We start from the raw sequence: 26,740 nt of genomic DNA, 5'->3' as shown, positions 1-26,740 counted from the left end.
GTGGTGTTGTCTGTCCTGACCAGAACATGTTGGTTTAACAGAACCTGGCAGAAATGTTGCAGAGCCAGCAGAACTGCTAAGAGCTCCAGGTAGTTTATGTGGAGTTTGGATTGTACTGGTGTCCAAACCCCCTTCACGGCCATGCCATCGCACAATGCGCCCCACCCCCTCAGGGAGGCATCCGTGGATACCACCTTGCGAAAGGTTACTCTCCCTATTGGCGAACCTCGGCACAACAGTCCTGGTTCCCGCCAAGGGCTGAGAGCCGACGTACAGGCAGTGGTTATCGTTAGCTTTCTGCTGCGGTGACGCCATGCACACAACCGGTGAGAGTGGGTCCACCACTGGAACGGGCGCATCTTCAGTAGACCGAGTGGTACTACTGCAATCATAGATGCCATCATACCCATCAGTTGTAAGATGGTCTGGAAACGCAGTTTGTGTCCCAACTGAAACTGAGCTAGGCAGCGGTGAAACGCAGCCACTCTGTGGTCGGAAAGACGTGCCCTGCTTGTAAGGGAGCATATTTCCAGACCGAGAAATGAAAATTGCTGACTTGGGATCAGCGAGCTTTTCTGAGAGTTTACCAAAAATCCTAGGGCTTGAATGTGCGACAGAACCCGAGACAGCTGCACTGTCGCCTGCTCTCTGGAACTGGCTATTAAAGCCCAGTCGTCCAGATAAGTTAAAATGCGGACCCCTGTCTCTCTGAGAGGTGCTAGCGCTGCCTCTACACATTTTGTAAATGTGCGAGGCGCTAGAGACAGACCGAAAGGCAGTACGAGGTACTCGTACGCCTTGCCCTCGAAGGCGAATCTCAGAAACTGTCTGTGGTCCGGGTGTATCGCTACGTGAAAGTAAGCGTCTGTCAGGTCGATCGTGGCGAACCAATCGCCCGGGCTGATAGCACTCAGAAGCTGCTTGAGTGTTAACATCTTGAACTTGTATGTTCAGAGGTATTTGTTCAGAACTCTCAAGTCCAGGATTGGACGAAGCCCGCCCCCTTTTTTCGGAACAACAAAATAACGGCTGTACCAACCTCTGTTCATGTCCGACTCGGGAACCGCACGGATAGCTCCTTTTGCCAACAGTGTATTTATCTCCTCTCTCAGAACCTCTGCTGCTTGGGCCATTACTGCCGTGTTTACCACGCCAACAAAGTGGGGTGGTCTCCGGCGAAACTGTAAACGGTAACCCATAGCAACGGTCCTCTCCACCCAAGGATGGAGTGCGCATGCGCGCCACATATGGAGACGTGCAGCCAGGCGACTGGCCTGCGGTACTGTTGGTGGAACGGTGCTGCCCTTTCCCGACATGCGAGAGAGGTGCAGCCTCATTTGGCTGTTGCCTGCAGCTCTTTGATTTTGACTTTTTTTCATAGAAAAAACTGTCTTTATTGAAACATTTGGAGCATCCATACAAACATTTGGAACAACTGCAGTGCTCAGAAACACATTCAACGCACCCAAACTGGGGGCTTTTAGTGCAAATATATTTGTTGGGAAATTGTGCTTGGGAGACTGTGTGGGGGAAACGCAGCACCTCTTGGGACTGGGATCCCGAACAACACCAGCAAAACCAATTTTGGACGGCACCCGCCGACAACTGGCAAACATGTCTCCCTGCTCCCGAAACTCCCGAGTCCCACAGCTAGGAGGACTGTGTTTTCTTCTTTCGGGACGTCGAGTCCCTCTGGAGCCCCGGAGGAGGACCCCTGCTCCAGGCCGTCTTTCGGGGAGCTTGGCCGTGGTTTTGTGGCTGTGCCGTCTGAGGGTTCAAGCTCACGGGTTGCGTCATCCTCTTCGCTGGGGGTGGCGGTACAGCTGGTTTGCGAGTGCCCGAGCTGGATTTGGGTCTCACATCTCGCCTGGGGATGATACTGCGCCGTGCTTCGGTCTGCTTTTTCCTCTGTTCGAATTTCGCCTGTATGGCGTCGAGAGATTGTCCAAACAGCCCGTCGGCTACCAGCGGTTCATCCAGGTAGACGGCTCTATCCCTATCCGGGATGTCAGAGAGTGTCAGTCACAGGTGCCTTTGGGCAACCACCGTCGATGCCATCCCTCTGCCCAGTGATAGCGCTGCACAGCGGGATACACGGAGGATGTAGTCAGCGGTGATTCTCACCTCATTCAAGAGTGGCATCACAGGGCTCTCCGGCGGTGTTGTGGCTCCAAGCTCCACCAAGCGCATAGCTTGGTATGTTTGCAGCATGGTAATGGAGCTCAAGGCACGAGCGGTGGTCGCTTGAGCCTTGTAGATTTTCTCCAATTGAGCAGCGGAGAACCTACAGTGCTTAGACGGAAGCGATGTTGGACCACCCACACCGTGATTTTGGGATGGGGCCAGATATGCTGCCAAAGACGGTTCCATAGGCGGAAGATTCACCAGTCCGGCTTTTTCGGCGCCTTCCAGGTCCAGATACTGTCCATAACCCGGTACCGTGACGCGGGTGGACAGTGGTTTGTTCCATGAAGACGTCAACTCAGAGATAAAGTTTGGGAATATGGGTAGATGATGCTTGACTGCGGCCGGCTCCGAGGGGAGATAAAACCCCGCGAATCGCGATGGCTTCTCCGCAGGAGGTGGGGATGGCCATTCCACGTCCAGGATGTCAGCTGCACGGCGGCAAAGAGAGAAGAAAGACGTGTCGCCCGGGTCTGCTGGCACAGCAGCGGCAGCCTGACTCGGCAGAGACTCATCCTCATCATCGGACAGACCATGAACATCCAAACCGATGTCCAGTACGTCCTCTTCTCCCTGAAGGGGTTCTAGCTGAAGCTGAGACCGAGCACCTGCATTATCGGCTAACCCATCAATATACTCCATATGGTCTGCCCAGCTGGAAGCGGGGACTTCGACCGAAAAGTCGTCCTCGTCAGAATCGGACGAAACTGGGTTTCCCGCCTCGGAGAGCAGTGAGTCTCGCCGTGAGACAGCAGCCTCTCCCAGCACCTTTTCGAGGAATTTAACCCGCCTCTCCAGGGTCGAGCGACGAAGCTGGCTACAGAACGCACATGCTTCGGGCTCCGCCAACGCTCTGCGAGCGTGAACGATCCCGAGACAGACGGGACAAGCCTCATGCTGGTCCTTCTCATGAAGCGAGAAGCCGCACCCCTGAGGACAGGGACGAATAGATGACTTCTGCTTCGCTTGTGTTGGCTTTGTGCTCATCCCGAACCACAAAGCCAGACCGAACTGCTTGAAATCAACGCTTCGCGGGCAGACACGCTCACCAGCAGGCAGCAGTGACTAACTCCAACAAAAGCAGTTGAACTAATTCCAAGTAGCCTTTTGAAAAGAGACACAGAGCTAACCAGCAGCAGCTAGCTAGCCTGACTCAAAGAGGTGTTCTTAGCGAGGTGAAGAGCGTAAGAACTGAGTAATGACGATGTGGACGGACAGGTATATAGTGCAGGCGGGGCCTGTCACCTGTCGTCATCACATCATTTGCCTAGGAGGCGTGATTAGAGGTGGCTTCAGCCAGGACACGCAGGGCGTGATATCCCATACTCATGTGTTGTACTGAGTGAATCGACTGAAAGGGAACTGTCATTTTAACATTCAGTATTTGGGACAGAGAGTTTAACAGCTCGTCACTTCAATGCAGCATCAGGTAAAAGCATCATCAAGATGTTCTGACCTTGAGTACTAGCTGGATTATCTGGGCCTATCATAAAATTTTTTGAGAAGATGCTTTTCTGTTTATCTGCTGCTACAATAAACCAGCGGATAAATGTATCCCCTCTACCAAACGTAAAGTTTGACACAATGCTGTCCGGTAAATGCTGATCTTCTGGAAGCGGCCGAACCAAGAGTCATTCATTGGATGTTCAGGCAGAGGCACGATTAGTTTCACCAAAGAACACATCCCAGTGCTGTAGGCAAGGCAAGCACATTTCAGTAGCAGGACAATTCAAAGCGTAGAGTAGGAAAAGTACATTACAGTGGCATAAAGGTTATTAAATAATTAATGAACACAAATAATTAAAGAGAATAAAAATTAATAAATAAAATAAGATGATAATAAAAAGATAAATGAAAAATTTATAAATTGATCAATAAGAAAATTAAAAGAAAGTTGGACTGAAAACTTAATGTTTAGATGGTACAGTCAAAAGACTCTAAACAAATAAGTTTTTAATCTAAATTTAAAGCAATTTAGGGTTTCAGTGCTTTTACAGTTTTCTGGGATTTTATTCCAGATTAGCAGAGCATAAGAACTAAAAGCTGCTTCTCCGTGTTTGGTTTTGGTTCTGGGTATGCAGAGTAGATTTGAGCTGATTTCAAATGAACACATGAATTAGTTTTTCAAGGTCCTACTGAGACATTAGTCCTATAATCCTGGAGATGTTCTTTAGGTGATAGAAGGCCGACCTTGTTACTGTCTTTATGTTCCTCTGAAGGTTCAGGTCTGAGTCCATCATTACACCCAGGTTTTGAGCCTGACTGGTGGTTTCTAGCTGTATTAACTGAAGCTGTGTGCTAACTTTTAAACACTCTTCCTTTGGACCAAAGATTATTACTTCAGTTTTGTTTTGATTCAACTGAAGAAAATTTAGGCCCATCCATCCATTGATTTCTTCTAAGCATTTACCCAGCGCTTGAATGGGTTCATGATCACCTGGTGACATCGTAACGTAAAGCTGTGTGTCGTCTGCATAGTTATGATAACTTACATTGTTGCTTATTAAAATCTGAGTTAGGGGGAGCATGTAGATACTGAATAGGAGGGGTCCTAAGATGGACCATTGGGGAACGCCACATGTGGTTTTTGTGCTCTATGATGTAAAGTTACCTACTGACACAAAAAAGTCCCGGTCCTTCAAGTAGGATTTAAACCAGTTGAGTGCTGTACCAGAAAGGCCGACCCAGTTTTCCAGGCACTCTAATAAAATGGAGTGATCAACAGTGTTGAATGCTGCACTAAGGTCCAATAATACCAGCACTTTGGTTCTTCCACAGTCTGCATTTATACGGATGTCATTGAACACCTTGACAAGAACAGTCTCTGTACTGTGGTGAGCAGGAAGCCTGACTGGAAGACATCGAAGCGGTTGGTCGTTGTTAGGAAGTTGTTTAACTGCTGAAACACAGCTTTTTCAATAATCTTACTGATGAAGGGGAGGTTTGATATAGGCCTGTAGTTCTGTAGTAGCAGCTTGTCCAAGTTGCTCTTTTTCAATAGAGGTTTGATAATTGCTGTTTTCAGGGTCTGGGGGAAAACATCTGACAAAAGGGAAGTGTTTATTATTTGTGTTAAATCAGATGTTATTACAGGCAAAGCTTTCTTAAGGAAAGCTGTGGGTAAAAGATCGAGACAGCAGGAAGAAGAGCTTAGTTGCTGTACGATTTCTTCTAGGTTATTTGGTGAAATTGGGAAATTTTGTCAAAATCAGTTCTAGTTCGAGACATATTTGGTACTGGACTTGATATAGATGTGTGACTGCCTCTCTAATCTTTTGGGTTTTTCCAGTGAAGAAATTAGGAAATTCATTGCAGGCCCTGGTAGAGTGGAGTTCAGATGCTACAGTTACAGGAGGGTTTGTTAACCTGTTGACCGTGGCAAATAATGTACGAGCATTATTCATGTTTTTGCTGATGATCAGAGAAGAAAGATTCTCTCGCATTTTTCAGTTGTAAATTACATCGTGGAGACTCTCTTTATAAATGTTATAGTGAACCTGGAGTCCAGTCTTTCACCACCTGTGTTTTTTTCACTTCTGACTGGTGGAGCACTTCTCCACGGAGACATTTTCTTCCCAGAAACGACCTTCACTTTACTTGGAGCAATTGAATCAATAATGTCTGAGTCCAGTGGTGGCGTGCTTTACACCTCACTGCATCTGGTGCTTTGCATTGCACCTGGTGAAATAAGGCTTGGTTGCAGCTCACTTGTAGTTTCTTCCAGGAGTTGGTGAAAGGTCTGCACAAACTGCTGCTCTAACTATTGCAGTTGTTTATTAAAAATTGAAAGGCCTTACCTGAAATCGGTGTCATCTGTATGAGAGCAAATGCTGCTGGAAAACTATAATATGCTCTACGTTTAAGGTTGACTCCAATCTGTTTGAGTACATTAACAATAAACTAGAAAAACTATATTTTCTATTCACTCTGGGACAGCCTTTGGATATCTGTGGCTCAGATCTCCTCTGTGTCTGTCTCAGGTCCAGGGGGGCAGGTCTGTGGCTTCTCACACTCAATATTGCATATTTATATAGAGAAACTTTGTATACACAAGCATGCTCACACTCAAACCCACAAGTGTTTAGATTTAAGTGTTAACAGATACACAGATGGTATATATTGATCCACATTTATCACTAAATACATCTTGCATTCATCAGTACCATGCACTGTTTGGTAACAATGTTGTTGTTATATACAGGTCCTTCTCAAAATATTAGCATATTGTGATAAAGTTCATTATTTTCCTTAATGTCATGATGAAAATTTAACATTCATATATTTTAGATTCATGGCACACTAACTGAAATATTTCAGGTCTTTTATTGTCTTAATACGGATGATTTTGGCATACAGCTCATGAAAACCCAAAATTCCTATCTCACAAAATTAGCATATCATTAAAAGGGTCTCTAAACGAGCTATGAACCTAATCATCTGAATCAACGAGTTAACTCTAAACACCTGCAAAAGATTCCTGGGGCCTTTAAAACTCCCAGCCTGGTTCATCACTCAAAACCCCAATCATGGGTAAGACTGCTGACCTGACTGCTGTCCAGAAGGCCACTATTGACACCCTCAAGCAAGAGGGTAAGACACAGAAAGACATTTCTGAACGAAATAGGCTGTTCCCAGAGTGCTGTATCAAGGCACCTCAGTGGGAAGTCTGTGGGAAGGAAAAAGTGTGGCAGAAAACGCTGCACAACGAGAAGAGGTGACCGGACCCTGAGGAAGATTGTGGAGAAGGGCCGATTCCAGACCTTGGGGGACCTGCGGAAGCAGTGGACTGAGTCTGGAGTAGAAACATCCAGAGCCACCGTGCACAGGCGTGTGCAGGAAATGGGCTACAGGTGCCGCATTCCCCAGGTCAAGCCACTTTTGAACCAGAAACAGCGGCAGAAGCGCCTGACCTGGGCTACAGAGAAGCAGCACTGGACTGTTGCTCAGTGGTCCAAAGTACTTTTTGCAGATGAAAACAAATTCTGCATGTCATTCGGAAATCAAGGTGCCAGAGTCTGGAGGAAGACTGGGGAGAAGGAAATGCCAAAATGCCAGAAGTCCAGTGTCAAGTACCCACAGTCAGTGATGGTCTGGGGTGCCGTGTCAGCTGCTGGTGTTGGTCCACTGTGTTTTATCAAGGGCAGGGTCAATGCAGCTAGCTATCAGGAGATTTTGGAGCACTTCATGCTTCTATCTGTTGAAAAGCTTTATGGAGATGAAGATTTCATTTTTCAGCACGACCTGGCACCTGCTCACAGTGCCAAAACCACTGGTAAATGGTTTACTGACCATGGTATCACTGTGCTCAATTGGCCTGCAAACTCTCCTGACCTGAACCCCATAGAGAATTTGTGGGATATTGTGAAGAGAACGTTGAGAGACTCAAGAACCAACACTCTGGATGAACTAAAGGCCGCTATCGAAGCATCCTGGGCCTCCATAAGACCTCAGCAGTGCCACAGGCTGATTGCCTCCATGCCACGCCGCATTGAAGCAGTCATTTCTGCAAAAGGATTCCTGACCAAGTATTGAGTGCATAACTGTACATGATTATTTGAAGGTTGACGTTTTTTGTATTAAAATCACTTTTTTTTTTTATTGGTCGGATGAAATATGCTAATTTTGTGAGATAGGAATTTTGGGTTTTCATGAGCTGTATGCCAAAATCATCCGTATTAAGACAATAAAAAACCTGAAATATTTCAGTTAGTGTGCAATGACTCTAAAATATATGAATGTTAAATTTTCATCATGACATTATGGAAAATAATGAACTTTATCACAATATGCTAATATTTTGAGAAGGACCTGTATGTTTCCGCAGGTGTAGAAGCAGTCTTCTATGGTGTTATCTTCTATTCTCTTCATCCTTCTTTCTCTCCTCTATTCTTTTTTTTCTTCTCTCCCTTTTTCCTTTTTGCCCCACCTCTCTCTTTCTTGCTTCTTTTGTTCCATTTTGTTTCCACAACAATTGAAATAATCCCCGAGCAGTTTTTAATGAAGTTTCTTTTATAAATATTTAGCAGAGCTTTAAAGCGTTAGCTGTGATGCTCTGCTTGTGAAAGTAAATCTGTTGGGCTTCTTCTTGGCACTCAGACAACAATTCTGAGCGCTACTCTGCCGGACAGGACACGGTAAAATAAAATGTATTCAGTGGGTTTCCGGTCGCCCGACTATGTTGCACATTTCATTTAATTGACCTAATCTGAGTAAGCCACTTTGGTAACTTTACAGTATTTCTCTTGTGATGTGTTTTTATTTTCTTTACTGGAGTCTTTTCTTATTGTGATTCCTGTTTTTAATTTAGAATTTAAGTTTTATAGCGATGTTTGCATCTGTTTGCGTTTTGCTTTGCTGTGGCACAGCTGCGATTCCCACTGTGGGACAATATAGGATATTTCTATTCTATTCTGTGCATCATGAGCAACATTCCTCGCCAACCTCCTCAGGGCGCCAGACCTGCATGCATGAATGAGACAGTTCATTTATCTAAGCCTTCATTAGCACTCTTTTGAGAGCAGAACATTGAAAAAGTTTGTTCCTCATGAGGAACAATTGTTCCTTCTCCATGGTACGTGTGCTTACACCACAGTGGTAAACTAACTTTGCAACTCTGATTTAGTTAAACATTCATCAAGTGCATATTTTCTGTCTCTCTTTCTGCTCTAAATGATCTTAAATAGAAATCAATAAATGTCGCAAGTACTCAAAACTCATCACTGTACCCTAAATAAAACTACATTTTGCATTATGCACCAAACAATTATATAATAAATGTGCTTGCCACTCTAAAAGGATATTTAACTTAATCTGTTTGGAACATTGTTGCCTTAAAGTGTGATCAGTCTGTTTGTGTGTTCAGGTTTTCACGCTGCCAAAGGTGAGCAGTAAGATGAAGCTGAAGGTGACTGCGGTGGATGGATCCAGAGTGCGGAGGGTGGGGGTGGCCTGGTTTGGCAGCAGCAGAACAGAGGACTATGGCGAGAGCGGATTGGTCTTTCTGACCAATCAGGGCGATGTGCATGTATTGTCACTGCCGCATGTTAAAATGCAGGTTCGGTACCCTTGCATCCGAAGGGAGGATGTCAGTGGCATCGCCTCCTGTGTTTTCACCAAACAAGGGCAGGGTAAGCACTCTTCACTCTCTACTTATTGTCTGATCAGAAATTCTGCTGAGATGCTGTTTCTTTTCTTAATTTACATATATACCCAATATTTTCTTTGTGTAAAAACGTGTCACGTTCTCCTGAAAAATGTTGGATGCAGGAGAGCTTATTACTACTGCGTTATTGTAGATTCATATCAGTGTGTGCAGTGGCATGGACAGGCCTCCCAGCCTTTTTATCCACCTCATAGAAAGATGCGCTTTCTGTAACTAGTCTGTAACTTATGTGATCACCATTGTTTATGTTTTAGATTTTTTCAAACATCTGGGTTTGATGCACTTAGATTTTCTCTTGACTTTTGATTTATTTCAGTACTGACTGACTAAGCTGATTTAGTAATCTGTTGAGCTTAATGCTATGATTCTAACTTAGTCATTTTCTCTGTGTTTAGTTACCAGAACATGAACAAGTTGACAATCTAACTAGGGATGCATCAATATGGAAGTGTGGGCAGTAATCGATCTCCGATATCAATATTGTTGTTATGGCTGATAGCCAATATTTACAGTTATTACCTCTACCAAGGAGGTTATGTTTTTGTCACCATTTGTCTGTTTGCAAAATGCGTCAAAAAGTTATGAACGGATTTGGAAAAGCTTATAGACAAGGTGAATGAGGACAAGTAACAGATGACTGGATTTTGCTGCAGCACCATCTGGATCCGGCAGGACTTGTTTTTTTTTTAAAGATTCCTTATCATTGCTGGAGATGGCATGACAACTTGGAGTTTCAGCAGCAGCTGATGAGATCCATGTTATCCAGAGTAGAGCTCATCCGTATGGGGGAAAAAAAGCTGACATGCGTCAATGACAACCCACAATCCTGCGCTGCATCAAGGTCACATGCCAAAACCAAAAAATAAACACATGGCCTTGAGACAGCAGCTACCAGGGAGATCACACCAACTTTAATGATGATGTTGAAGCAGCAAAGGGCCAAATTGAAAGGTGCACAGAAGATTGAATTGCAGTCAGGATCTCTACTGCATACAGTAACTAAAAACCTGAGAATGCAGAGCTGCATAAGCTACAACTGCTGCCCACTCTGCAAGGCCTGCAGAGTGGAGAGACAATGCACCTATGCTGAAAAAATATAGAACTACCCCTGTAACCAGATAAATGCATCAAGGAATTCAAGCTTTCTTGCACAGGCTGTTAAACTACTAAACTGCTGTTAGGAAATGCATACTTACATATTGCACATTTTGGACTTATAATGCTTTGCTGTATTGTTCTTTCATTTGAAGATCCAGGAGTATGCTGTCTTTTTTTTTTATTAACCTTTGAGTTTAATTTAACCAAGTACTCCACACCTGAAAGAAAATTTCATTATTGTAGATTATTATCAGACAATGCTGTAACAACCTTCAAAGAATCTGTTCCACTTTTAATTTCCTCATTACCACAGAAAAACACAGTGGAGGGCAATAATTTTCTTTCTGCCCCTTCACAAATTGATTCTCTTGTTCATAGTGTTTCTTCATCATTCTGTGGTGCATTAGACAATGCAGCCCCCTTGAAAAAGAAGGTCATTATATAGGAGGCTAGCTCCTTGGTTTAATTCAGAGCTGCATACTTTAAACCACAATGTTAGAAAATTGGAGACAAAATGGCGCTCTACACACCTAGAGGATTCCTACTTAATCTGGAAAAATAGCCTACTGTTGTATAAAAAGACATTTCACCAAGCTAGAACAGCTTATTTCTCATCATTAATAGAAGAGAACAAGAATAATCCTATGTTTCTCTTTAGTACAGTTGCTAAACTTACAGAGTCATAGCTCTGTTGAGTCATCCATTCCCTTAGCTCTCAGCAGTCACGACTTTATGGGATTCTTCTTAAATAAAATTGATTCTATTAAAAAGAAAATCTTTGACATACTCCCGAAGATGATTACTTCATCCTCAGCAAGTGAGACAACATTGGAAATAACTGTAGAACCTGATCTGGTGAAGCTTCCTGAGTTATCAAAAATATTAGCTTCATCTAAACCTTCAACTTGTATGTTAGACCCAATCTCAACCAAATTATTTAAGGAAGTGTTCCCTCTGATTACCAGCCACATTTTAGATATGATTAATCTATCTTTAATAAATGGATATGTACCACAAGCTTTTAAGGTAGCTGTAATTAAACCTTTACTTAAGAAACCTTCGCTTGATCGAGATGACTTAATAAATTACAGACCTATATCCAATCTTCCATTTTTATCTAAAATTCTTGAGAAAATAGTTGCTAATCAAATGTGTGAACATTTATACAGCAATTACCTGTTTGAAGAGTTTCAGTCAGGCTTCAGAGCTCATCATAGCACTGAAACAGCTCTGCTGAAAGTCACTAATGATATTCTTATGGCCTCAGATAATGGACTTGTGTCTGTACTGGTTCTGTTAGATCTCAGTGCTGCATTTGATACAGTCGACCATAATATTCTCTTAAAAAGGCTGGAATATGCTGTAGGGATCAGGGAAACAGCGCTAGGCTGGTTTAAATCTTATCTGTGACAGATTCCAGTTTGTTCATGTAAATGATAAATCATCTTTAAACTCCAGGATTAATTGTGGAGTACCACAGGGTTCAGTACTTGGGCCAATTCTCTTTACTATATATATGCTTCCAATAGGTCAAATTATCAGGCAGCATAGGATACATTTTCACTGTTATGCTGATGATACTCAGCTTTACTTATCCATGAATCCTGATTACCCCAACCAGTTAGATGGACTACAAGCATGTCTTGAAGATATAAAAACTTGGATGACTTTAAATTTTCTGCTTCTAAATTCAGACAAGACAGAAGTTGTTGTCTTTGGACCGGAGTCTTTAAAAAATAAACTACTTAGTCAATCACTTAACCTGGATGGCATTAAATTGACCTCCGGTAATAAAGTAAAAAACCTTGGTGTTATTTTTGACCATGACATGTCATTTAAATCCTATATTAAACAGGTTTCTAGGGTTTCCTTCTTTCACCTCTGGAACATTGCCAAAATTAGAAATATCCTATCTAGGAGTGACGCTGAAAAACTAGTCCATGCATTTGTTACTTCAAGGCTGGACTATTGTAATTCTTTACTATCAGGATGTCCACAAAATGCAGTTAAAAGCCTTCAGCTGATTCAAAATGCTGCAGCAAGAGTTCTGATGAAAATTAAAAAGAGAGATCATATTTCTTCCATTTTAGCTTCCCTTCATTGGCTCCCTGTTAAATTTAGAATAGAATTTAAAATTCTCCTCCTCATATATAAAGCCCTTAGTGATTTAGTTCCATCATACATCAGAGATCTGATTGTTCCATATGTTCCTAACAGAGCATTTTGTTCTCAGACTGCAGGTTTACTAGTGGTTCCTAGAGTCTCTAGAAGTAGAATGGGAGGCAGGATCCTTTAGTCATCAGGCTCCTCTCCTGTGGAACCAGCTCCCAGTTTTAGTCCGTGAGGCAGACACCCTGTCTACTTTTAAGGCTAGGCTTAACACTTTCCTTTTTGATAAAGCTTATAGTTAGAGTGGCTTAGTTTATCCTGAACTATCTCTGTAGTTATGCTGCTATAGGCTTAGGCTGCTGGAGGACATAATGACCACTTTCACTCTCTCTGCTACATTCTCAAACTACTCTCCAATTTTGCATTATTTGCTGTTATTTCAGCTTTTTTATGTTCTCTCTGTTTTTTCTCTTCCTAGAAGCTACATCTGATCTGGCTCTGTGTTTAGCTGTGACACAGTCCTGGAGGGGGGCATCGTCCAAGCTTCTGCTGCCAACAACTTAATGCTCACTTTATACAGATGATACACTTGGCCCTTTCAGTGTTTAACTCTGTCTCTCCTAGACATAGCTACTGACTGAGCTTTCTCTCATACTCAAACTCTGAGCCAGTTTTCAAGTTTAATCTGTTTTTTCTTCCTAGATGAAACGACTAAAGGAGCTACATCCATTAACATTTACTTTTCCTTCCCATAGAAAGTACTCCTGGATCAGTGCTTCTTTGTTCTCTTTGTGTCTCTGCTCTGTTCTCTCTAACCCCCAGTCGGTCGTGGCAGATGGCTGCTCATACTGAGCCTGGTTCTGGTTCTGCTGGAGGTTTCTTCCTGTTAAAAGGGAGTTTTTCCTCTCCACTGTCGCTACATGCATGCTCAGTATGAGGGATTGCTGCAAAGTCAACGCCAGTGACTGTCAACTGTCTAATGCTACAATCTGCTGGGTTTCCTCAAATAGAAAAACTTTTTAACTAATTTGAACAAACTGAATCTGATTGCATTGTTTGATAGTTAGGATTAATTGGAATGTATAAACCTGACTTGAAATCTGTATGACTGGATTGAATTGACTTTATAAAATGCCTTGAAATGACATGTGTTGTGAATTGGTGCTATATAAAAAAACTTAATTGATTTGAGTTGAATTTTTGCTTTAGGCTAGTAGATACACAACAGAAAACCAGTTCTGTCAGATCCTATCCCCCTAATTAGGATAACAATGTAGATCCAATGACGAGCTCTTACACCTAGTGGTTCTTTAGTAGAACTGTGACATTTACACACGTAATTATAATCAATGAAATTCTCGAGTTTTCTGTAATTAGAGTTCTTGGGGGAAAATTGGTATTGGCCAAAAATGTACACATGACAAACGTACACAAAGGTGTGGTATCTGAAACAGCCATGAAAGCTGCAGTTGGTGCCTACCAATCACTATGAATCTGTCCTTTCGCAGGCTTCTACTTGATCTCTCCATCTGAGTTTGAACGCTTCTCTTTGTCTACTCGCTGTCTGGTGGAGCCTCGTTGTCTGGTTGAAGCTCCTCTTCATCCAGGCTCCTCCAACCAGCATCAAACTAAACCCAAAGGAGACTCATCAGCCTACAGGTACAGGCCCTCTCCTTATTTTCTCATTTGATTCTGGATCAACGATTCAGGGAATACCTCATTTATATTTGTCTTCTCTGCTCATCTAGAAGTTCACTAGACACCAAGGATGCAGGTAAATAATTTCACACACCTTGGAGGGAAGAAAGCAGTAGCAGCATCTTATCTTAATCTGTATATGCATTTGGCTTCATATCCTATATAATGGCTGTGTGTCTTGGTGTAGTGTTGTCAAATTTTGCTGTTGAATAATGTATTTGTTTGGTTTATACTCATACACACACCATGCTTGTGACTGCCTGTACTGATGTGAAGGATCCTCTGTCTGCTTGTCTGCTGTGTTTCCAGAAAGTGCAGCTAGATGTGTTATGGAGCACGCTTTGCTGAATGATGAAAGTGAGTACCTGAAAGCAAAGAACCTGTTAAAACATGGAACTTCCAATTCCTTAAAGCAGAATCAGTTTTCTCTCTAGCTTTTCTTTAGGTATTAATAGTTCTGTCGTATTCAGACCAAGATTAGACATTTCCCCATGAATGCTGTCATTTACCTCAATTATTGTGAGCAGGTTCCCTCTGTTCTGACTAAGCTGCTGTTGTAGGTCTGATGCAAAGTATTTAACTTTTCTAATGGCTTCTTGCAGAAGTCCTACAGGAGATCCAGAAGTCTCTAGAGGGCGACCAGATGTAAGTATCTGCCCTGCATCCATTTGACCTTTTTTCAGAATCAGATAATCAATTTAATTTTCTTCTATAAACCTGTGTAGTGCTAGGGGATATAAGCATCACATCAGCTGGTGGTACCAGCTGATGGTCCAATGTGGCAAATGAAGTTCAGGATAGATTCCGTGAATTATCTGAAAAATCCAACACTGAGGGTTTTATTTGGTGCCTTTTGTTTCATGGTTGATGAATAGCAGTTCTACAAATTAGCTGATAAATATCCAAAATTACATGAGTTTTATAGAATCTGAATAGAATCACAGCAAAACTGGTTTAATACAACATCAAGTGTGTCTTTAGTCATCGATGATCTACTTGGAAGTTATATACACACATAAAATGCCACACTTTTTATAAAATCTAGCACTGTGAGTGTTTTCCATGATTGTATAGCTCCTTGAAATATAGAGTAAAACATATTTTATACATATTACATGAGCTTCATTAGTATTATGGCTGTCTACTATGCTAGCTTGTCAGTGGTGGTCTTCAGGTCATTGGAGTCTTTCAACTAAACCTTTTTCCCCAGGCTAACTCAAACATGCGGTTTCGCTGGTTAGACAGAAACTACCATCATGTCCAGGTGGAGTGTTATGTTGTAATTCCTCACATATGGGTACAAAGCTTTCAGTAAACTAATTTCTTCCTTTGGGGAACGGTTGTTTTCCTCCTTCATAAAATGGGTCCTTTGCATTAAATATTATAGACTGCGATTGTTTTAGCTGGATGCTTTAAAAGTGTCTGTCTATTTAGTGGAGGCCTGAAACCCAACAGAGCAGGTCACATAATGCATACAGTCAACAGTCTGTCTCCAACTGCTTTCTTTAATGTTATTAAAGCGGGTGAAAACACTGAAGTTCTTGGGGAAACCAACCCTGTCTCAGATGGACTCCACCCTGGTTACAGCTTTACATTTTAATGGAACCCAGGGTTTTGTTGGCACCCTTCTCTTGTGGCTTTGCTGATTTAACCCTGGTATTGACCCATTAATGGCATTCAGGTGTATTTGAACAAGGATCCACCTCAATGTTGCAGGACAGGTGCACACAGACAACTAAACAAAGGGTACCAAAATCTTTCCAAAAAAAAGATCAGAATATAATGAAGCACAAGTCATAACTAACCTTGTTACATGTCATCTACCAGGTGGATAATTGTTGCTCTAATTATATTAATAATGTTTTATAGATTAGAAAAGTTATTTAACTACATTATTATGTGAACTTTACCAAAATACTGAATTGTCTGAGCCTTTTGGTGTGAAGGTTGAAACTCTTCCTGGTTTGTTTGAAGGTCCTTCCCAGAGAATAATGTGAAGAGTGCTGTTGCCTGAGATCTGGTTCTCAACTGCTCAGGTAGGACTGGGAAAAACACATTGGTTTTGTTTTTGCCTTTTTTAGGTCATTTCCTGTTTTTAATGTATTTTTTTTGTCTTCTTAGAGAATGAACACATTAAAATGTATGAAGTGTACTGCAGTCCTGCAGCTTCTCTAACCTCCCGCTTTGCAAACACAACCACTACTGACCCCTGCTCCCCCTAAAACCCGCATCAAAAAGACCCCTAAAGGCTCCTACTGCAGCAGCTGGAGCTCCACAAGGATGCAGAAGAGCTCAGCAGATGGATGGTAAACCAGAAGACTCTGCCTTACAGTCTCCTTGGCTGGTGACTCATTAGCAGCTGAAAGCTACATATATACAACCCACACTGAGTCAATCAGTTCTAATAGATGTCTTATAGATACCTGGATGTTGGTAAAGAGTTTGGGGAAAAAAACTACATTTTGAGTTATTTTAAATAGTTGGGTTTTTTTGCCAGTATTTGTCTGCATGCACATCAGTACAGATATATTATGAATGGGTTATAGATATATAAAGTTTTTTCCCCAAATTCTTTATACTTTCACCCGTTTTTAACGTAACACTAATTTTATACGGAGACCTTTTCCAGTGTACAACTAATGAAACTAAAGCAGTTTTTAATTCACTGTTGTCAGTTTTACTCAGGTCATAATTTTAATTATGCTTTTTAAAATTTTGATCTAAGTGGCTTTTTTGTCTTATGCTTTCCCCGTTATTGGAATAAACCCTTTTCTGTAATCATAAGAGAGATGGGGAATTAAATGCTGTTTTTTTTTTTTTAAACTGTTACTTTTTTTAAAAGAAAAATATATTGTTAAATTAATATAGATTCACACTACATGCACAGTCCCAGCCCTACCTTTTTAACTGCAAGGTAACCTGACCCAGAGGTACTTGTGCACTACAGCTCAGCACACTGTTCTTTTTTCTGGGGGGAAGCTTTGTTTAGGGTTTATTTTTATGAATTTTACTATTGTTTCATAAACTAGAAATGATTGATGTGATTTTTGGAATGTAATTGTAAGCAATGATAGCTAATTGTTATATACTGTATTATGTATATGATTGTTGTGCCTTCTTTAACTGGGATTGGCTGCTATTTAGATCACACAAGGAAATGTTTTGGTACTATGTGTTTGAATCCTTGGTATTTTAGCATCAGCTTGGAATATATTTTTGTAGCAAACTGATCATAAAACCTAATAATTTTTCAGTTGTATGAAATTTTACACTGTAGTTTTCCTGTAAGCAAGTACATGTTTTTCTTAAGAACATTTGTCTGGTTTTATTTCTGTGGTTCATCCTGGACGAAGTAAACCAACTTACAGCTGAAACCTGTGAGTAAGTGCGGTATTCGGACTCATTTTAGCCTAGGCGGGTTGAGGTCGCACCTTTCAGTTTTAAGGTCTTTGCCTTGTTGGACAAGATCCAAATGTTCTAGCCAATAAGGGACTAGCTGGATAGAAATGTCTCCACAAGCACTGCCAGCATGGACACCTTTTAGAAAGGTGGGTTACAAATCTGTCTCTCCATAAACTCAGTTTTTCCACTCTAGACAAATTAAGAACGGCTGATATCTTTCCATTCAGTCTGACTATCTTAAGCTTGAGTTAAGCTTGCTAGCCAGCACAGTGAAAATGTATAATCAATAGAGCAACGTTTAAGTTCAGCATGCAAGCTATCAATATAATTGTTGTACATCTTCAGATTTCTCATACTCAGTAGGTACCTTACATTTTGACAGTGAGGTTCATATAAAAGTGACCAAGATAACCTGATTAAATGCAGTATTTTTATCATAAATCATTGTCCTTCCAGACGTCTGAGACTTGGTGTGTGGAAACGGAAAAACCTTCCAGGGCTTCCAACCATTAGTTTATGTACTGATTGTTGTTCACCTATAATTCATTTGGAAAGATCAATTTTCCCCAGTCCCAATGCTCAGAAGAGGCAACTCTCCACATATCTCGTCATCTGTCAGAGTTCTGTTGAGGTCATGGAAAGAGAGCTGTTCTGAGAGCATCCTGAGGCCCTGAAGTTCTCCCTGATCGTTCCATCTGGAGCTTCGTTGATGGAAATGAAAGTGCAGCATGCATCTCCAAATGTTGATAGATCAAAGTTTGATGAGAAAATAAAATCAACAGTAAAGAATATCTTTAGATCAGTTTTTCTTTTGTTATTTTAGATGGAACAAGAAAAATCATAAAAAGCCAAAAATGTAGTATATATGCTCAGCAGCTGCCTCTCTGTCCTGCTATGAACTACAGCTAAGCTGGTTAGATACACACAGACGCATACAGTACATACACACTTTGTACAGTGTCTTCAGCTATTTTACCTGCAGTGGGTTGAGGGTTGTTTCTTGGTATCTCAGTGTTTTTTTTTTTCCCCCACCATAGTGTTGGTTTGGTTTATTCGTCCTGTGGGCCTCTCAGATCCTCTGGTCTGCTTTAGGGATCCACCAGGGGCTTCAATTGGCAAGCAATGAGCCATTTCAATTTCTGGTTATCACGGCAACTGTTTGTATTAATTTTCTTTTCATGGTCTGGTTTCAAATGATCCTAGAGGCTATGTTGTCTGGGGGTTAAATGCCCATGGCATGGTCTCCCATGGCAAACAGGTTCTAGGTCCCCCTGCTCCTCTGTGTTGTGTTGGGGTTTACCCCAGTGGATGAGAGGATCGCATCCCTGCGCCTTCGGGTTGGGGACAGGTCTCTGACTACGGTCTAGGGGCTGAGCGGTAGTGCGGAGTACCCGGCCTTCTTGGTGTCCCTGTCAGGGGTGCTGCATAGTGCCCCTCCCGGGGACTCCATTATTCTGCTGGGGGACTTCAACGCCCACATGGGAAACGACTGACATTTGGAGAGACGTGATCGGGAGGAATGGCCTCCCCAACCTGAATCTGAGTGGTGTTTCGTTATTTGACTTCTGTGCTAGTCACGGATTGTCCATAATGAACACCATGTTCAAGCATAAGGGTGTTCATCAGTGCACTTGGCACCAGGACACCATAGGCAGGAGGTCCATGATCGACTTTGTTGTCATGTCATCAGACCTTCAACTGCATGTTTTGGACACTCTGATGAAGAGCGGGGCTGAACTGTCCACTGATCACCACCTGGTGGTGAGTTGGGTCCGCTGGAGGAAGAGAAAGCCGGACAGACTTGGCAGGCCCAAGCGCATAGTGAGGGTCTGCTGGGAACGTCTGGCTGAGCCCTTGGCCAGGGATGTATTCAACTCCCACCTCCAGGAGAGCTTTGACCAGATTCCGGGGGATGTTGGAGACATAGAGGCCGAGTGGACCATGTTCTCCACATCTATTGTCGATGCTGCTGCCCGTAGCTCTGGCTTAAGGTCTGCAGTGCTTGTCGTGGCGGCAATCCCAGAACCCGGTGGTGGACACCGGCAGTAAGGGATGCTGTTAAGCTGAAGAAGGAGTCCTATCGGCTGTGGTTGGCTTGTGGGACTCCTGAGGCGGCTGACGTGTACCGTGAGGCCAAGCGTCCCGCTGCGCGGGCTGTGGCAGAGGCCTGTTTGGTTAGGCCATGGAGAAAGACTACAGGTTGGTGACTGGCGAACTGTCCGGTGCCTCAGGAGGGGGAAGCAGCCAACACTTTACAGTGGGTGTGGGGAGCTGCTGACCTCAACTGGGGACATTATCGGGTTGTGGAAGAAGTGCTTCAAGGATCTCCTCAATCCTGCCATCATGTATTTCCTGGTGGAATCAGAGGCTGGACTCAAGGTTGGACTCTTTCATCACCCAGGCCGGAGTCACCGAGGTGGTTAAAAAGCTCCACGGTGGCAGGGTTTGGATGAGACCCACCCTGAGTACATCAAGTCTCTTGATGTTGTGGGGCTGTCATGGTTGACATGTCTCTTCAACATTGTGTGGCGGTCGGGGACAGTGCCTATGGACCAGCAGGCTGGGGTGGTGGTCCCCCTTCAAAGAAGGGTGACCGGAGGGTGTGTTCCAACTATAGGGGGATCACACTCCTCAGCCTTCCTGGTAAGGGTATTGGAGAGGAGAGTCAGGCCGATAGTCGAACCTAGGGCTTCAGGAGGAGCAGTGTGGTTTTCATCCCCGCTATGTAACACTGGACCAGCTCTACACTCTCTACAGGGTACTCGTGGCTTCATGGGAGTTTGCCCAACCAGTCCACAGGATTTCTAGGCGCAGCCAAGGGCCGGATGGGGTCTGGTTTGGGGACCAGGGGATTTTGTCTCTTCTTTGTGCAGATGACGTGGTCCTGTTGGCCCCCTCTAGCCAAAAATTACAGCATGCGCTGGGGCGGTTTGCAGCCGAGTGTGAAGCAGCTGGGATAAAGATCAGCTCCTCCAAGTCCGAGGGCATGGTTCTCAACCGGAAAAGGGTGGCTTGTCCTCTTCAGGTTGGAGGGGAGTTCCTGCCGCAGGTGGAGGAGTTGGAGTATCTTGGGATCTTGTTCACAAGTGAGGGGAGAATGGAGCGGGAGATCGACAGACAGATCGGTGTGGCTCCTGCAGTAATGGGGACGCTGTGCCGGTCCGTTGTGGTGAAGAGGGAGCTGAGCCAAAAAGCGAAGCTCTCGATTTATTGTCTACGTTCCTACCCTCACCTATGGCCATGAACTTTGGGTCATAATCGAAAGAACAAGATCCCGGATACCAGCAGCTGAAATGAGCTGCCTTCCACCGGGCACTTCCTTAGAGATAGGTTGAGGAGCTTGGCCATCCGGGAGGAGCTTGGAGTAGAGCCACTGCTCCTCCACATTGAGAGGAACCAGTTAAGGTGGCTCGGGCATCTATACCGGATGCCTCCTGGACGCCTTCCTCGGGGGGTGTTCCAGGCACGCCCCACGGAAGGAGGCCCAGGACACGCTGGAGGGACTATGTCTCCCGGCTGGCCTGGGAATGCCTTGGGCTCCCTCCGAAGGTGTCTGGGTGTCTCTATTGAGTTTGCTGCCCCTGCGTCCCATTCCTGGCCTCCGTGAAGGCTCCCTGAATAACTGAGACAATCCCTTGTACAATTTGAGGGTCCGGCAGGGAGCCTTGAGGGTTTTCAGAGAGGAACCCTTAGTTTTCCCATTTCTGCCACATCTTCAGGATTTGTTTTTTACCTAAACCCTTGGAACCACTGTAGACTTCGGCCTTTAATTGCTGGAGTATCTATGCTTTTAGATCTCCAATGTTGGAAGGAAAAATTAATTCCAGGATCAAGTGACTTTTAATGTCAGCTCTATCATTGGCACCCCTATTATAATGATTATTATTACTATAATTATTTTATTCCCTCCATAGTGGTTGTCAGGACCTGTAGAACAGCAGGATGCAGTCTGTTATGTATTAAAAAGAGTTATGGTTATTTACTTGTAAATATTTGGTTAATGAATTAACTCAAATAAGATATTTTTCTATCTTTAAGAAAGAACTGAAGACCTTTCCTTTTTTATGCTACAGCATTTACATATTCATTTAATCTTGCAGTTTGTTTTTCTTTTCTGTAGCATTTTGAGATTTTAAAATGTAAAATACATTATACAGTAAATACAATAAATCATTTTCATTGATATTTTAATAGTATTTTAGTATAGTTCTATATATTTGTGGGAGTGGTGGCCTAGTGGTTAGAGCAGGAGGTTTGCGTTACGGAAGGGACACAAGGGGCCAGGTTTGTATCCAACAGATTGCCACTCTGTGTCCCTGAGCAAGACCCTTAGCCCCAGAATGCTCCCGCACAATGGCAGCCCACTGCTCCCTATAAGGGATGGCTTAAATGCAGAGGGTCTAATTTCCCCTTGGGGATCAATAAAGTATCAATTATTATATTATTATTATTATATATTTAGAGATAGCAATGATTCTGGTGCAATTGTAATTCTTTAATCCTCCTTTATTTCCTCTGGTCTAGTTGCAATTCTTTTAAACCTCTATAATTTCACAAGTACATTATACTAGTTCTTCCTGATGGCATCTAGTGTCATGATTTGCAGATGCTATACTGTTATGATGTTGGTTATGCTATCCAGGTGGTGCGTTATAATTCATTCCTTTAGATTCTTACTTATTCTTGTATTTCTATTCATGGTGCATTTTTGTTCTGTTACATCTGTAAGATTTTCCTTTTGTTCGATAATTGTCTTGTATCTTCAGCTCGTCATGTTTTAGTTTCCACTCCCATTCAGTCCACAAGCACCATGCACTATATCTACTTTTCTGTTCTGTTTGCTCCTCAATGGTTTATACTGTTTGTTCATGCCAAGCCTACCCATGTCCACGCCTGCATATTGCCTCATGCCAAGCTGTAAGTTTTCTCCTTTGTCAAAATCAATTTTTTTTACTCACTGAGCTGCAGCTTCTACCTGCCTGTCTGCATTTTGGGGTTCACTCCAAAAGCCCTTCTTGACATCAGGTTTGCAATGGCGTACTTCAACTGATCAGTGACTTAGTTTTCACCTCCAGCTATCTGCTGCCCACTGCTTCAGACTACTGCTTTCCAGAGACCAAAATAACTAAACCAACCCAAAATACATAACACATAGAAATGGACCCACAAATCAAAATAAAATAACTAAATAAATCAATAAAGTAACAAAAAAAAAATCAAAATAACAAAATAAATCCATTAAAAGCAATATCTGTCACTTCCCAGGAAGAAATGATAAAAATAAAATAAAATGTAGAAATAAAACATGGAAGAAATACAGATCAAATAAACAAATAAAATAACAAATATAGATGTTCATTAAATCCTGTTAAATGTTTTGAAATGACCTTAGATATCACCTAATGCAAACTGGAGATATTTGACTTATTTAACTCTACAACATTGAACGTGTCATCATTGGATGCACTTTTAATTGCTTTAGTTAAGCAACGACTTGTTTGTAAAATCCCAGCAGTTTCTGAAAGCTTAGCTGCGCTTCACAGTTAACTTGGGGCTACTATGGTGGTTTCACTCAGTGGCTGCAGGAACCCTCATAGCAGCATTTACCGTGGGGTACCTCAACGTTCAGTTTTGGGGCCTGGTCCTCTTTATTGTATCCATATCCTTTGGGGGACATCCTAAAACGCTATATAATGTGTTACACCATCTGTATCCTGATGATTTAAAACTGTATTGCTCTTTTTGAGCATCCAAGATGTACAAATGGTCTGAACTCAGTAACTGTCAAAAATCAAATCATGGCTGTATAGCAATTAACTGCAGTTAAATGCAAGCAAAACTCTTATAATTTCCCCTGATGATAAAATTCCTTTAATCAGGCAGCAGCTTACTTCCTTAGCTCCAACTGTGAGGTGAAGCTACTTTTGAAAGTTGTCTCAGAAATCTGCATGTCATCTTTGACAATTATTTGTCTTTTGACAATCATTGTAAAATCTTAGTTTGTAAATGCTTTTTCCATTGAAGGAACATTTCTAAGCTAAGACCATTTGTGTCACAGACTGAACTAAAATTGGTTGATCATGCTTTTATTTTCTCCCGTTTAGACTACTGTAATAGTCTTTTACTTGTTTGAATAAAACCTGCTTGGCTCACCTTCAGTCTGTGCAGAACGTTGCAGCAAGACTGTTTACAAAAACTAACAGAAGAGCACACATAATTCCTGTTCTGGCCTCCCTGTTCACTTCAAGATTCATTTTGGTTTCAAGCTTGAGGGAAATCCATGGCCAGGCCAAAAAGACACTCTCTGGATCTTTTAGATGTTGGTGGTGGTACCACAAACCCATCTTAAAACCCGCTTTTTAGTTGGTGGCACCAACGCTGTCCCTACGGTGCACAGACTCCACAGACTCTTTTAAGAACCTAATAAATATTTTTTATTCAGAAATCCCTTTGCTTAATATCTTTTGTGTTTAATATTGTTGCCCTTGTGAAGCACTTTGTGATATAATTTGTCTGAAAGGTGCTATAGAAATAAAATCTTACTTTTAATATTCTCACTCTTATCTGCTCCATGTTTTTGATTATTTGTTTTTATATATGTTTATATTTGTCATTTGTTGTTATTACGATGTTACATTGTTATCAATATATATTGAAAGATACCAATTACTCTGATTATAATTGCATTACTTTAATCATGTACTAGGTGCGGTTATCTGTCCATTTAATTAGGCCCGAGCAGGAAAACTGCAAGGGCCTATTGTAATCGTATAATTGTAGGATTTCTTATTATTATTCCGGGGACTTTTGGCAGGGCAGTTTGGGGACTTTGCCAAACTCACAAGATTTTACCCAAAATTGTCCCGCGCAGGAAATTCTAGTTCCTTAATGTTGTTGTCAGTGGGCGTGGCCAAACCACGTAGCCACGCCCACTGAGATAGGCCGAACCGCAAGTCTTAGAGATCAAATTGGCACACAGGTAGGGCTCCTCAAACCAAGAAAAAAAGTATCTTGGTGTATGCCGTAAAACGCACAGTAAGTTGGCCATTTTGGGTCAAAGGCCAATTTTTGGCCGTTTTTCACTTTTACTCACCTCGAACTTTAACGAACTCCTCCTAGGGATTTTGAGCTATCGGCTTCATATTTGGTCAATATGCAGTTTAAGGCATGGGGAATTAAAAGTTACCAAAATTGTGAGTTTTCAGCCATGTTTAGGGGGCGTGGCACGAACTTGGCATTCGCGCCTAAACTGACTAAATACAATAACTTTCCCAAAGAAGCGCCAAATCACACCAACGTTGGCATGAAGGAGTACCTTTGGGTTCCCGACGATCCTATGGGGTCATATGCAGACATCATCAAAGCCACAGCCCCTGGGAACAGGAAGTCACTTTTTTACTTGGAAAGGTCGCTATCTGCGTGTCTACACTCAATCTGCTTCAAACTGTGTCAAGTGACTGATAACTACAGGGTCTAACTTCGTTTGAAGCACAGTGACTTTTCATAAAAGGGCGTGGCCGTGGTGGCGAGGCAAAGTGAGACGTCACGCCATGGCCATACATTTGGCTTTAATTTCCGCATCATCTAATCTGCACCAAATTCAATATGATGGATCCTAGTCGAGTCCGCAACAGAGATCTGATGACACATTTGGTGGGTGTGGCCTAATTCGTCCTCACTGCCCCCTAGAAAATTTGAAAATATCAGCCCCAAGCCATGCTTTGACCGAGGAATCTGAAATTTGGTACACGTATGTAACTTGTCAGGCCCTACAAAAAAGTCTTTTGGAGCATTGATCCAAACCCAACAGGAAGTCGGCTATTTTGGATTGAATTTGCCATTTTGACCCTGTTTTGACCGTTTCTAGCCCGCATATCTGAGCCAACTCCTCCTACAGCTTTTGATTTAGAGACATGAATATCACTCAGTATACTCTTATGGCACTGGGGATCAAAAGTTATCAAAAGCTTTTTGATATATAAAAGCGTGTGGGCGTGACCACGCCTCAAAATATGACTTCTCGCCATAAAAGACAAAATTGATATAGCTCCTACAAGGAAAGTCACAGACACATGAAACCTTCTGGGATTGATCTGCCTCTAGGCCTGAACAATATTCACTGATTAGATGCTGACATCATCAAAGCCCCGCCCCCTGAGAACAGGAAGTCTAATGTTTCACTTAGTGTGGTCCATGTTTGATCCCCTCCACCTAATCAACATGAAACTGTCTCAAGTGACAGATAACATGATCGTCTAAGTTAGTGTCTAGTACTGACTGGTTTGGCTGGAGGGTGTGGCTATGATGGCATGGCAAATTCTGATGTCACGCCACTGCCAAACGTTTGGCTCTAAATTACACATGCATTGTCCGATTTACTCCAAACTGAATATGGTTGATCTTTGTCAGCCCCTAAACAGCTCTGTTGGACTACATTGGAGTTTGGACCAACAGCGCCGCCTAGGACATTACAAGTGCTCTATCTTCTTCATACATCATCAGAACCATTTGAAATTTAGTGTACATCATCATGGATCAATGCTGGACATGTTGACACAATCAATTGACGACATTATTTTAGCCCCACCCACTAACTAACAAGTGAGTGCAGCTTCAATCGGGAAGGTTGTATTTTGGCCAAATTTGGAATATTTCTTGTCAGAGCAGAACTTAACATGACCAAAGTATGTATGAAAGGTGACTCGTAGCGCCACCTAGTGGGAACGTGTGGAATCGAGCGGCGGGCTCCTCGGTGCCGCGGAGGAGGCAGTGCCAGGCTCCTGCGGTCGCTACACAGGTCGAGCAGTGCTTGGCAGTGAGGTCCTTCAATGCTGCTGCAGCTTTAATTCATATTGTTTTATACGAGGTGTTGTCATTGTTGTCCACCAGATGGGGCCATAAGAACACTGAATTTGAGATCTAGTCAGAGAGTCCTGAGCCTGATCTTTGTGAGCTTTAGTTTTGAAAGCTATCATTGTCAGTGTTGCATAAATTCTTACCATCTTCACAGATGTTGGAGGGATGAGCTGGCCTGTATGTTCCACCACAAAGTCAATGATTTCTTGCAGGTTCTTTGAGGACAAGCTG

The 26,740-nt window shown here is 42.6% G+C and overlaps 1 protein-coding gene across 4 annotated transcripts in view; it reads left to right on the top strand.

Moving 5' to 3' along the window:
- llgl2 (LLGL scribble cell polarity complex component 2) overlaps positions 1–17,563 on the top strand; it is a 52,698-nt gene extending 35,135 nt beyond the window's left edge. For all 4 annotated transcript variants that reach the window (XM_047377842.1, XM_047377840.1, XM_047377841.1 and 1 more), the window contains exons 21-27: positions 9,047–9,311; positions 14,062–14,212; positions 14,302–14,327; positions 14,561–14,608; positions 14,854–14,896; positions 16,226–16,287; positions 16,373–17,563. In XM_047377842.1, the coding sequence (XP_047233798.1) occupies positions 9,047–9,311; positions 14,062–14,212; positions 14,302–14,327; positions 14,561–14,608; positions 14,854–14,896; positions 16,226–16,265 (573 nt within the window). In that variant the 3' untranslated portion in view covers positions 16,266–16,287; positions 16,373–17,563. The remainder of the gene's footprint in view (positions 1–9,046; positions 9,312–14,061; positions 14,213–14,301; positions 14,328–14,560; positions 14,609–14,853; positions 14,897–16,225; positions 16,288–16,372) is intronic.
- The last annotated feature ends 9,177 nt before the right edge of the window (positions 17,564–26,740 follow it).

This window comes from Girardinichthys multiradiatus, chromosome 10, assembly GCF_021462225.1.
Source record: "Girardinichthys multiradiatus isolate DD_20200921_A chromosome 10, DD_fGirMul_XY1, whole genome shotgun sequence".
Taxonomy (NCBI): Eukaryota; Metazoa; Chordata; class Actinopteri; order Cyprinodontiformes; family Goodeidae; genus Girardinichthys; species Girardinichthys multiradiatus.
Note: the sequence above shows the minus strand (reverse complement) of the source record. Positions and strands in the feature narration are given on the sequence as shown.